General features: G+C 41.7%; 1 protein-coding gene across 2 annotated transcripts; it reads right to left on the bottom strand.

Annotated features, from left to right (window-relative positions):
- Positions 1-984: 984 nt before the first annotated feature.
- On the bottom strand, positions 985-13,102 carry LOC311287387 (kinesin-like protein KIF20A). 2 transcript variants are annotated; one of them, XM_084404204.1, is made up of 18 exons: positions 12,881-13,102; positions 12,703-12,798; positions 11,271-11,390; positions 10,623-10,761; positions 9,853-10,037; positions 9,159-9,249; positions 8,901-9,074; positions 7,968-8,079; positions 7,415-7,477; positions 6,654-6,797; positions 6,419-6,581; positions 5,204-5,380; positions 4,605-4,744; positions 4,186-4,351; positions 2,506-2,617; positions 2,074-2,144; positions 1,881-2,000; positions 985-1,317 (listed from the first exon to the last, which is right to left on the bottom strand). In XM_084404204.1, exons 1-18 carry the CDS (start codon positions 12,983-12,985, stop codon positions 1,066-1,068), a joined length of 2,430 nt encoding a protein of 809 aa, XP_084260330.1. In that variant the 5' UTR covers positions 12,986-13,102; the 3' UTR covers positions 985-1,065. The 2 variants fall into 2 exon arrangements, with proteins under 2 accessions (XP_084260330.1, XP_084260329.1); XM_084404203.1 differs by having other exon boundaries at positions 6,419-6,797.
- Between the last annotated feature and the right edge of the window lie 552 nt (positions 13,103-13,654).

A 13,654-nucleotide genomic window follows, 5' to 3' on the forward strand; every position in this document is an offset into this window, starting at 1 on the left:
TCAGACAGGGATGAAAAGCAAACACGCAGAAAACTACAAACCGACTACAATCTTAACAGGAAATTGGAACAAAAACAGAACAAAAGTCCTGAGCAGGGATTGTAACATTAGCATAAACAGCAGTTTGAGGGACTTATTGTATGGCCCCCAAATCTCTTTTACTTTACAGCAGTGGCGTGCGGTCCATATAAGCTCTGCATACCCAAGCCTGATTAACACTATAAATTACTATAAATACCCTTGAATGAGGTGTACCATAAAGCTTACATGATATAATGTTAGTAATATGTAACAGGCAGATTTGAAGAAAATTACTGTCGTTTAACAAATAAATGCCACTCACTGATAGTTCCGGTAAGCAGATCCATAGCAGGGTTTGCTCAGTTGTGTTACTGTCCTGCTGTGAGTGAGTGGAGGCGGGGCTCATTTGCATACTAAATGAGGTAGTTACATTCAAGCTATTTTAAGGAAATTTAAGGAAAAAACATTTAAATAAGTAATTTTGGTGATCAAAGATGAGTTTTAAGGGATAAAATAATTGACTACAGGGGGTATTTAAAACGTACTAAAGTTTTGAACATTCTTAGGTAGTGGTTAATTCCATAGGGGGTGGTGTGGCGCAATGGATAAGACACATGCCTTTGGTGTGAGAGACCCGGGTTCGAATCCACTGTGAGACACCAATGTGTCCCTGAGCAAGACACTTAACCCCTAGTTGCTCCAGAGGCGTGCGACCTCTGACATATATAGCAATTGTAAGTCGCTTTGGATAAAAGCGTCAGCTAAATGAATAAATGTAAACGTAAATGTAATTCTCATCTGATTTCTTGAACAAACCATTTTCAAGACATGTTGCAATCCCAAAGCCAAAATCACATCAGAACACGTTTGAACAGCTGGGCCCTGTTGATCACTCTTACAGAATCACTAATATAAGTTGGAAAGAGTCAAAAAGAGATAATAAATAAATAAAATAAGTGGAAAAAGATTTTAAAATACTTTTATTACACAAATTAAAACCCTTAGTAGAAACGTTGAACAAACACACAGCGCTCCAGCTCATGATCAGCTGGGCTTCTTCCTCAGAGTCGTGGCTCTCACAGACTTCCTGATGGTGCGGCAGAGACTCCCAGTGGACGGAGGAGTCATGGACTCTTTAATGTTGAGCAGAAGACCACACCGCGGACGAGACGCGACACACACACTCGCCCGAGACGACCCGACAGACGCACTCGCACGCTTCACCTCCTCACGCAGACGCCCGATCTCCTGCTCTCGAGCGCTGGCGTTGCTCTCCAAACACTCCGCTTTCTGCTCCTGTCAACACACACACACAGCTCTCAGAACGAGCGGAAACCTTCCCGTCTCTCAACACGGAAGAGACTGAAACTGCAGTTCATCCACTGGCCACTAGAGGCCGGCTGCAGAAGAGACTCAATCCCATAAACCCCCATGTTAAAATGCCCAACTTTACAGCAGAATAAAACATGTTTACAGCCTGGTACAAAAAGTGGTTTTGGTCTATAAAGCTCATTTTGTCCTTCAAGACAACTGAGGCGGATGAATATTTGTATAACTCATCCATTTAAATATTAAGCCTTAAAGTTCTGCATAATTAAGGGCGTGGCCACTTGAGTGACAGGCGGATTGTCGCAGATGTCACTACTAGCCGTTTGTCTGCTGTGTTAGCGTCACCTCAGCTAATTAGCCTTTTTGCCCGTTTCGGTTTCTCCGGGAGTGACGCGCTGCCAAGATGGCGACGGCCGGCTCCGCCCACTTTGGGTTTCACAAATGCTCTTCAGAAACACTACGGGTGACGTCACACCCATATGTTTGTACGGTCTATGGTCAGCGCATAGGTCTCATCTAAGTGTTCTAACCTGATTGGAGAGTCTGTTTTGTAGAGTTTGGACCTCGGCAAGTTTCTCCATATAGCTCTCGCCGGCTTCCTGAAGAGTCTCGTTCAGCTCGCTGATGCGCCGCTCGAGAGACACGATCAGCTAAAACACAAAGCAGGAACTCAGAGGTTTCTGTGGCAGTTTCAGGATTTCTTCATCTCTGTTGTGCGTTTACCTCTTGCTTCTCCACACACAGGTTCTCCACCGCACACTTTTCCTTGTACAGCATCTTATACCTTTCAGCATCTGCACAGTTAATTGAGCATATATAGAGAATCGTTTTTATACTGTACAAGCTGTATATTAGATCTTTACCCCTAAACAATCGTCACAGAACTTTCTGCAGTTTTACATTTAAAAAAAAAAAAACCCATCAAGTATGATTTATAAGCAGTTTTCCTCATGGGGGCCACACAAAAAGAAAAAAATAGAAAAAGTTAAGGACAAAAAGGGTCAGGATTACACACACACCTGAGGAGACACAGGCTGATACACACACCTGAGGAGACACAGGCTGATACACACACCTGAGGAGACACAGGCTGATACACACACCTGAGACACAGGCTGATACACACACCTGAGACACAGGCTGACACACACACACCTGGGTCTATGGACGGCAGTGGGCTTGTCTGCATGGAGTTGTCCTGTTTGAGGGGTTGAGGACCAGAACATCGGCATTTCTGTTCCAACTCAAATACACGTTTCTCAAGCGCCTACAAGTAAAATGATAGTGATTAAACCACTGCAAGCAGTCATTGAGAGGCCAAGCAGACAGAAACGAGAACACATACAAGCATGGCTGAAACATCAGACCGACTGCAACGAGCAATTAAAGACATTAAGATGATTTTAGGCTAAATTCCTGAACAATTATAAATAGTCATTAGTAATGATTTAATGGTTTATCACTTTCGACCAATAGGTGGCGCTGTGACCAAATTGAGAGTGAAGTGACAATGACAAAGTTTGGTGTCAGTATGCCAAAGCATTGCATGAGATAAAGCCTCAGCCGTTTGGGCACCATGCCTTACATTTGTTGTTGTCGAATACAAAAACGGTTTAGTCGATCAACACGAAATCCATAACTGTGTCGGCATGGTCTGGAGATGATACAGTTTCATTGTGAAAATCGGCGTTTGAAAAAGTAGGTTTTTAAAGAATCAAAATGGCGGAAAGTAAGTTTGGCACACTACGGCAGATTGGTATGTGTTCTCGGTATGACCCAAGGAAACTATTAAGACCAGTTTCTTTACAATAGGCAAAAATCCAAAGCTATTAGCATATTTAGAAATTTCATTATAACATTTGACAAGGTAGCACTGCCGCGAAACGTTTTGATTAGCCTCAGGGCATGGTGACGAACAAAGTTTCACAACGATATGGTAATGCGTTCGTAAAAGATTGCTTTTAAGAGAAAATACAAAAAAGGTAGATGCCCAAAATGGCCAATATGGTATTGTTTGATCACTGAATCTAGAGAGACCAGTTTAGTGATTTTTGGCTGAACCGCTCAGAAGTTAAGCAAAAAGAGCATATCTCCTGACCACTAGGTGGCACTGTGCCGAAACTGTGCAGGTGACCTCATGTCATGGCTGTTGTAACACACACCAAGTTTGGCCAGAATACGCTAAAGCGTTGCAGAGATCTAGCCTCACGTCCATTTCGGCGTGCTCCATTTCGAATTCGTTCGCGCATCATTCAGAAACAGTTTGACAAATCAACTGGACTTCCAGAACTTTGGTGGCGTGATCTGGTTAAATTTTCGTGAAAACCGGAACAACAGTCTAGGAGTTTGAAAAAGTAGTGTTTTAGGAAAATTCAAGTGGCGAAAACTGACGTCATGCGGTGCAATCGAGTCGTGAAACGAGGAATCAGAGCCTTAGATTTAAAAAGTTAACAAACATAAGTGACAATTTGTACAGTTGGTGGCGCTAGAGGGATCAAGTTAGAGACTCCAAAATTGCTGTGGTTAAAGTTCACACTGTCCTCTATCGATGTGCCAAATTTCATCGTTTTCCATCAAGCCTTTCTATGGGCTGCCATAGACTTCCAGAGTGGAAGAACACTAGTACCTTTGGTGCTTCGACATCATTAATAAACAAGATTTGTCAATTCATTAATGCCACTAGATTGTTACTGTCGAAAACGCACAAGCATTTAATAGAAATCCCTCCTTCAAAGCGAATCGGTGTAATTTTACCTGCGCAAACACACACAAGCCCACCTCTGCTCAAACATTCCCATCAAGCACTGGGGTTTAGATGTAAAGGTGTGTGTGTGCCTTAGCTCGCTCTTGCTCTTCGCTGTACTCGTCTATCGGGATGTAATCCTCCTCCAGTCTCTCCAGAGCGCACTGGTACGCGTGCTCTTTCAACGCCTCTTTATACATCTCAAACGTGCTGTCCATCTTCTCCTCGTAGCTCTCCTTCAGGTCCTCCAGCTGACGACTGAAAACAGGTCAAGTCTCCATTTATACAGCGCTTTAACAATATAGATGTTTCACAGCAGCTTTACAGTGATAACAGGAGATTACAGTAACATTGTTTAGGCTTTACAGCCGCTCTAGAATAAAGTTATTGTCCAGATAAAGTTAGTTTTGATTGAAACTATCTGGCCTTAATTCATAATACAGTATGGCTGGAAGGTTCCTTCTTCAGGTGAAGCCTCCAGGTGTCCCGGTGACGCGCTGGGGTTGGTCACCTGTGCAGCTCCTCCGCCTCCGTGATCTGCTGCAGCATCGCGTCGCCCATCTCCTTTCGGATCTGGATCTCCTGAAGAAGATTCTTCCTGCGCTCGGCCATCAGCTTCGACCGCAAGCTCTCCACCAAGTTCAGCAACTCCTGCGAAACGACAAACATGGCAGAGCTCTCCATCTCTGCACTGCAGAAAACACTTTTCTTACTTAGCATTGTTGTCTAGTTTCCAGTCCAAATATAAAAAAATATAAAAAAATTCTTAAAGATGTCTTTACTAAAGTATTAAAACTCCATACGATATTGTCTTGTTCTCTGGGAATATAAATTAAAATAAGTGATTTGTTGCTTAAAACAAGCAAAATGATCTGCCAATGGGGTAAGAGAAATCATCTTGTTTCGGTTTACATTAAGATTATTTTTCTTACCCCATTGGCAGATAATTTTGCCTTTTTAAAGAAACAAAATCACTTAATTTTGATTTATATACCCAGAAAACAAGACATATCGTATTTGTAGATAGATATCTGGACTAGAAACAAGACAAAAATACCAAGTAGTGTTTTTGCAGCATGAGCACTGAGTCACGTTGAAGTGCTCCAGCACCTCTTGGGGTAATATGGACACGTCGGCCTCGTCTCCGTCCAGCAACTCTTCCTCTGACAGATATTCATCCACAGCCTGGTCATCAATCACTCCGTTTCTCAGCAACGGCTTCCCATCCAGACCCACCAGACGAGGTGCGAGAGACTCGATTGACCTCTGAGGTATGACCTGTAACACCTGACACACACACACCAGATGGGAGAAATGAGGGCAATGGGAGAAATGAGGCTTTGAAACTTTGAATCATTTTGCCAAAGCAATTCAGAATGATTCACTGATGGAAGCGCCACTCGCTGGCGACCCCTGCTGGTCAAACAGTGTAAATGCAGTAGTCAAAACATGCAGAAAAACAGCTTTTACAAACCAGCTGCAGTTTCATTGAAGCGGTCATCTATTAAATGCAGTTAACAAATCATCTAATACCACTAAATATGAAGTCTATAATAAGTTTTATTTTATTCATTGTAGAGCTTATTGTAAATGAAGAGCTTGGTTAATCAGACCAGTAAGAGACTTAACTACAACTTTATGCCATTAAATGTCTACAAATGTATAAAACTGATCTGAGATCAGGTGAAAATCATATAGACACTGGTTCATGGGTTCACAGAGATCATCGCCCTCTAGCGGCGAATCAATGACATTTGGAAACCGTTAGGTTGCTGACTATTTTCAATGGAAAGTAGCTAAAGCTGAAAGCCGCTAGATGGCGTAATGCGCTAACTGTCGACAGTTTACATCCATTTTCTCTCCTAGTCCGTGCTCACACACTGTAATTTTAATATAGCCGAATGTCCAATAAAGCTGTTTTTGATTTAGTGACTGACTGTTAACCAGCAATCCAAACCATGGCTAGTTGCTTTAAAAAATAAAATAAATAACAAAAATAAACGCTAAATGGGTCTGAGAAGTCGCTAATCTAGGTGACAAAAGTCTGTAAATTGGCAACGCTGGTTATGACGTAACGAAGCATCGTTTACTGAAATCACATGACTTTGGTAGTTTGATACACACTCTGAATCACTGGCTCCAAATAAGTGATTGGAAAAGGTTCAGAAGCTTCGAAATCGACCATCACTAGTTGACGTGGTCAATTTGCTTAAACTGTCTTTAAACTTATGAATCTGTCCAACAAATAAATATTTAGTAGCCAAATTGGCCGGTGAGTGAAAGTTAAGTTTCAAACCCTGGTTATGTCAGTAATCGACCCCAAACCTGCTTGGCCACCGCAGAGAACTTCATCACGTGGAGGGTTTCGTCATAAGTCGAGGCGCACTGGTTGATGTTGACGATCATGCACGCCCGTCCTCGCCCGCAGAACATGCCCTGGAAGAGCCGGGTCAGCTTGCTCTCGCGAAACGGCACGTAACTCTTCATCCTTCGAGGATCAGACACGGTTGTGAGAACAGAAGCGTGTAAACTGCGGTTCTCCGTCTGCGATCGCCAGTACCTGTGGCTCTGGTTCCTCAGCGCTGCGATGCACTTGCCCAGAATCAGCAGCGAATTGTTGATGTTTCCAGCTTCTTTCAGACGCTCCCCAAACGTTTTGGTTTTGTTGCATCTCTCGGAGCCGGCCAAGTCACAAAGTGAAAGACTTCATGCGAGGAAAGAAAGACATTAAAAATTCAGTGAAGCAAATGCTTTGAAAGTGTAAAGTACAATAAACTTGGATTTTCAAGTTATTTCTACTTAAATTAGTTGAATCTTGTATAACAAATGTTGAAAATTGCTTAAAGTCCCCCTGTGGTGATAATCCAGCGTTTAATGTTTATATGTCTATGTGGTGTTTTTAATATGAATTTACACATGGTTTGTCTTAAACTCATAAGTCGACACCATTGCTGAGTATTTCCTCCTTAAAACTGCAGTGAACCAAAGACAGTCTCAAACACACACTTTGAAATCGCTGGTGTTTCTGACGTCACAAACTACCTTGTAACCAATCAGATCAACGTGTGATCGTCAACCAGTGGATCTCTGAGCTGAGTGAGTGGAGGCGGGGCTCATTTGCATATTCATACTACAGGGGGACTTTAAATTTAAGTATAATCAACTTGGATGTTTAAGTCATTTCAACTTAAATTACATTAAACTGACTTTGTATAACTTATCAAAATAAGTCAAGCAATTTTTCAACATTTCTTATGAGATATAGCAATGTAAAAATATGTTTTCATAACTTCTTGATCATATGTTTTACAGTTCACTTACTCCGACAGTCCCTGAACGTCTGCTCCGTCGAGGCGTATCAGTTTGATGGTGAAGATACTGTGACTGTAAAACAGACCAAAGGTTTTGCTTTTGCATGGAAATATATATTCAGTACTAATCAGACTCATGGATCGGGATACCAGACTCATGGATCGGGATACCAGACTCATGGATCGGGATACCAGACTCATGGATCGGGATACCAGACTCATGGATCGGGATACCAGACTCATGGATCGGGATACCAGACTCATGGATCGGGATACCAGACTCATGGATCGGGATACCAGACTCATGGATCGGGATACCAGACTCATGGATCGGGATACCAGACTCATGGATCGGGATACCAGACTCATGGATCGGGATACCAGACTCATGGATCGGGATACCAGACTCATGGATCGGGATACCAGACTCATGGATCGGGATACCAGACTCATGGATCGGGATACCAGACTCATGGATCGGGATACCAGACTCATGGATCGGGATACCAGACTCATGGATCGGGATACCAGACTCATGGATCGGGATACCAGACTGGACTGACCTTCTGCTGGACGATTGGTTCATCTTGGTCGCGGCTGCGCTTCTGTTCTTATTGCCCACGCGTAACACTTTACTGGCCTCCTCAGCGTTCTGCACATTAACCCATCGCAGATCTACAACGAGACACACTTCAGAGTCTTTTAACCCTCTGGTGCTCTTCGTCATTTCTGACTAAATTTTAACATTTGTTTTTGTTCGTTTTTTTTTTTTTTTTTTTCATCAGTACGGTACGAAACTTGAAGGATTTGGCACTTGCTGTGAACAAAACAATCATGGACATGATTCGAACAGGTTAAATGGTCCTGTAAACAATAGTCACTTGTGCTCCTCGGTCAAAAATGAGCGCATTCGGAAGACGAGTTTCCTCTAGTGGAAGCGTTTGGTACTGCAGCCGAACATCATCTCACTGAAAGATCATTTGAGATATCAACCTCAAATTTGTGTTTAGATGTAGAAACTTTCGATTTATGGCTTTGGTTTTTTCAGTTTTAGAGTAAAACATGTTTTTGAAAATATATATTTCACAAAGAGTTATATAAAAATTAATATTTTTGCACATTTTCATAAACGTAAAATTCGGTCATTTTTTTACGTTCACTTTAAAACTTCTCACTTCAGCAATAATCTGCCAAGTGTCGTCTTGGAAAAGTGATCGAACTTCAGTCTGTCGCTCTAAAGCATTCAAGAATTATGAAAGTTGGAAATTTTATTTTCAGGTCTATGCTCAAAGAGAATAAATGGATTATAAATACAGTGAAAATATAATTTAGTACCATAAATCCCCTAAAAAATACAAAATATTAAATAAATAAAAACATGATTGAACTAAAATAGTACATTAATTGAAAAAAAAAACAAAAAAAAAAACACGGTTATTTGTGACGACATGCGGAGATCAGAGGTTACAGGCACACACACTCCTGAACGGACGCACCTCTGATGTAGGAGCTCCCGGTGCTGTCCTCACACACTCTCAGCGCGGGCCGTCTCCTGGTTCTGCTGGCGGGGCCCGGCTGGAGCAGGTCGTACACGTGTTCGTTGTAGATCTCGTAAAACGCCACCCAGACACAGTACAGGCCTTCATCAGCCATGACGTCGCCACTGTCCACTGGGAGACGCACGAGAGATTAAACACACGCTCACACACACACACACACACACACACACGTTTAGCCGTCGCAACCGCTTATACCTGTATGGTCATACGAAACACTGGAGAACGACAAACTGTTGACGGAGGAGTTTGAGCTTCTGCTTCGACTGGATCGTGTGGGTTCAGGATCCTGAGGAGAGAGAAGCCACACAGTGATTAAGCTTTAACACGAGTTTAAGAACCAGTTCATTAGTAGTGATGGAGGAACGTTGTAGGATTACTATATCGAGAAACATTACAACCGGTGCAATTAAACCTGGCCAGTGTCTTCTAGTTAGCCAAGCATTAAAGAACCATCTTTTAATAGAGTACATGTCTCAAACTAGCTTGGACGTTCCCTGCAGGTTATTTTTAGGTTTCATTTTATAACCATATGTTATGCAGAAATGGGTAACAAATTAGGCCTATATTTTGCAACCGTTCATTACAACCTGGATTGGATCAGTAAAAAAAAACATTATAATTTCAGATAAATCCAATTGTATAGCTAAAAATGTTGTGGTATGGAAAGCATACAGATCACAAATATACGTGGGTTTGTAACTTTACTGCGCGCCCATCAATAAATATGAAGAAAAGGTTAATAGGACGTTACGGGAACGTTCTGCAAAACAAAACAACAAAACAAAAAGTTCCCATTTCCATAACGAAAAGCGTTCCTGGCTAACTAAAAACAAATGTTACAAATGCATGTTTTGGGAAAGCAAAAATCGGCTGGTTTAGAAGCTCGCACCTCTTTGAGTAAACTGAAGAGTGCTGCCTTGGCGCTCTTCTCCACTTTGACTTGTTCCGAGTCCAGTTTCTGCACATCCGAGCTCAGGAACGGCTTCAGGTCCGCGTGCTCGTACTGGCGGCCCGCCACGTGCCGGAACACCACATCCAGCGCGCGCGGCAGGATCCCCGGGTCCTTCTGGGAACCTTCAACCGGACCGTTTCACAGGCGATGACGTCAAAGAGTACATGCGTCAAATGGTATGGAAGGACAAAAGGGTCAAAAGGTGCGTGTTTACGCAACAGTTTCACATGTTTTGGCCCTTTTGACCTTCCATAAAATGGTGCATTCAAGTCATGTCGTAAAGATTGCCTCCACAATGTCGTAAACGCGAGTGGGGAGCTCGGGATTTTCCTTAAGCCCCGATCTTTACGTGTCAGTGAGAAACATGGTGGAATACCACAATACTTAAAGGTATTTAGCCGTGATGTTGCTAGAATTTACAACGAAGTAAGCTGATTGCCTGCACAGGACATGATAGTTTAACAATAATTAATTTAACAATATAATGTAACAGTTTACAGTGTCTTCAATTAATTAAAAACAAAAAAAGACACTTGATGCACATTCCTTCATGTTCTAGAAGTAGATTAAGAACCTTGCTGTATTTGTGTGTAATTAAGAGAAAGTACTCCATCTTACTCCGATGAAAGTGACATGACCTTGTAAATACAATCTCAGGAGGACTTGAACACATCAGAAGAATGAGTGTTTATTAAGGTTCAGTTCACCTTGTATGGTGTATGTTTTCCCAGCATTGGTCACTCCGTAACTGAACACCAATGCGTTTTTGCCATGAAGGAACTCGTGCACCTGTGAGCTGATGGTGCCTTCAAAAAACTCGGTCTGGGAGCACTTCGGCCCAAAGATCTGCATTTCGTAAAAAAAAAAAAACACCTTCGTTCACTCAACTCGTTCACCTGCGCGAAGCTCGACTCGTTCACCTGGGCGGCCAAGCTCGACTCGTTCACCTGGGCGGCCAAGCTCGACTCGTTCACCTGCGTGATGAACCTCAACTCGTTCACCTGTGTGAAGCTCAACTCGTTCACCTGCACGAAGCTCAACTCGTTCACCTGCACGAAGCTCAACTCGTTCACCTGCACGATGAACCTTGACTCGTTCACCTGTGTGAAGCTCAACTCGTTCACCTGCACGATGAACCTCAACTCGTTCACCTGTGTGAAGCTCAACTCGTTCACCTGCACGAAGCTCAACTCGTTCACCTGCACGATGAACCTTGACTCGTTCACCTGCGCGGCCAAGCTCGACTCGTTCACCTGCGCGGCCAAGCTCGACTCGTTCACCTGCGCGGCCAAGCTCGACTCGTTCACCTGTGTAAAGCTCAACTCGTTCACCTGTGCGGAGCTCGACTGGCTCACCTGTGTGAAGCTGAACTTGTAGACCTGTTGACCGATTCCCTTCTCGCTGCTCTTCATGCTGGCGGATCCTTTAGGAGCGTGAAGAGAGATGTTCTCCGAGTCCTCCAACACAACACAGCCCTGAGAGGAGAGAAAGCAGTGGTTAATTATGATTTCACTTTTATAACTTTAGTTAGTGTGTGCAGATGTTTATGCTCAAACAGCGACTTTAAAGTTACGACACTCAGTTCAAAGGGAGATATTTTCCTTTACAGAAACAAACAGCTGGCAGGAACTACAACGAGCTTCTTCACGGGTTAGTGACATCACAAACCCTAACATTCACATAATCTATAATTCGTGTTCGGGGGGCAGGGTTATCATGACAGAATATTCAGTAACACTTTAGAATAATGGTCCGTCATTAATAAGTAACTATACAGGATTAATTAGTACTACATTAACACTTCAGCCACTACTATTAACTACTATAGAAACAATAGTAACTAATAATCAGCAAGTAATATTGAATTTATCATTAGGATAAAAATCAGGTAATCATTAAGAACTTTAGTAATTCTTTAATTTGTTATAATTACCATTTATCACAACATTAACATGTCTGAAACGTGAGCAATTGTCTTTTACTCAACATGATCATAAAATGCATCACTAATTACTCAAGTGTTAATCACTATAAGGAATGACTATATTCAGAGTAAAAGTGATGGCTGATTATGTCTCAGACACACGATAATGTTCTTTATAATTTGTCAGGTAGTTAATAGTAATTAATAAGGTTAATATCATTCAGTAATTATTGATTACCTAATAAAGGAACCATCTCCTAAATTTGATATTAGTTTTAGCTTGTTTCTTTATTAGTAGTAGCTGAAGTGTTTATGCAGGAATTAGTAGTGCTACATTATTACTTAATAACGGACTATCAAGCTAAAGTGTTACTAAATATGCTAATCAATGACTAGAAGACAGTTAACTCCACATCAGCTTCATAAATTCATCAACTAACCATTCAGAAATGTCCTGTTGCTTCTACATGTTGTCACTTCTTTTTTAATTTCTCCATCATTGTCCGACGTTTATACATAAAAGGCTAAAACTTTTTGAAATGTTCAGTGTGTGAGGTAATCGGAGCTGCTAAAAAGCTCACACACACGCGCGTGCTCGTGAAGCTCCGCCCTCTGTGTCGGGAGCAGCAGCTCATTTGCATTTAAAGGGACACACACGAAAATTGCATGTTTTTGCTCACCCTTAAAAGTGACCATTTTAACATGCTATAAACACATATCTGTGGAGTAAGTTGAGCTAAAACTTCACATACACACTCTGGGGACATCAGAGACGATATTCTTCTGAAAAGGGCATAGAGGACCACTTTAAAGTCCTACGTTTCCAAAGGCAAACATCATCATTGGATTGAGCTTAACCATACCTGTTCTTCATTGCTTCTCAGCTCTTCTTCACTGAAAGGCCGAACTTTTAAGTAAACTCGAAGCTGCTGTTGCTCAGAGATCTCAGCGCTCTCGCTCTGCACACAAACACCACACAGCGCTACATATAAACATAAAGACGGACATTATGTGTTATAAACGGATTTGCAATCTTACAACCTGTGATGTTATGGAGGAAACTCCGGAAAGTTCTGGAAGAGCCGCATGATGAGGTTCACAAGCCGTCGACTCCATTGCCAACACGGTGTCTTCATTCATATCCATAACCGTCGCCAAGATTATACTGTCCTATAACAGTTATGTTCTTAAGTTTCACAAACTTGACTCATGTGTGTGTCAGTGTCTTAGAGGAGATTAAACGTTTGAAACCGTTTCAGACATGAAAACGAGCTTTAATAGCTCAGGTGAGATCTTACCCAGAATGCATTAGCCACACCTGCTCATCAATCAGCTCTTAAGACATTCAGCACACCTGTAAGTTCATTAGGGTGCAGATTCACTTCAAATCACAGGTGCATTCTGTGCTTTCGTGACTAAAAGTTGTCGATATATTTAGCTTTAAATGTGTGTAATATAATAATAGGATGGTAGGGTTTCCTGAACCTCAAATATTGGCAACACTTTACAATAAAGTTCATTAGTTAATGTATTAACTATCATGAACTAACCGTGAGCAACACACTCGTTACAGTATTTATTAATCTTTGTGAATGTTAGTTAATAAAAATACTGTTGTTCATTGTTAGTTCACAGTGCATTAACTAATGTTAACAAATACAATCCTTGATTTGAATAATGTATTAATAAATGTTGCAATTAATATGAAATGTTTAATAAATGCTGTAGAAGTATTGTTCATTCTTAGTTCATGTTAACTAAAGTAACTAATGAACCTTATTGTAAAGTGTTAACGAAATATTTATATTTTTATAA

Source organism: Rutilus rutilus (genome assembly GCF_951802725.1).
Source record: "Rutilus rutilus genome assembly, chromosome: 3".
NCBI lineage: Eukaryota > Metazoa > Chordata > Actinopteri > Cypriniformes > Leuciscidae > Rutilus > Rutilus rutilus.

Excerpts from the sequence above, each read along its gene's own strand:
- LOC311287387 (XM_084404203.1), bottom strand. The coding sequence starts at position 12,985 with ATGGATATGAATGAAGACACCGTGTTGGCAATGGAGTCGACGGCTTGT. Across the intron at positions 9,250-9,852 it reads TCTTCAGTTTACTCAAAGAG|GATCCTGAACCCACACGATC; the intron begins GTGCGAGCTTCT and ends CTCTCTCCTCAG. Across the intron at positions 1,318-1,880 it reads AAAACAGACTCTCCAATCAG|GAGCAGAAAGCGGAGTGTTT; the intron begins GTTAGAACACTT and ends GTGTGTTGACAG.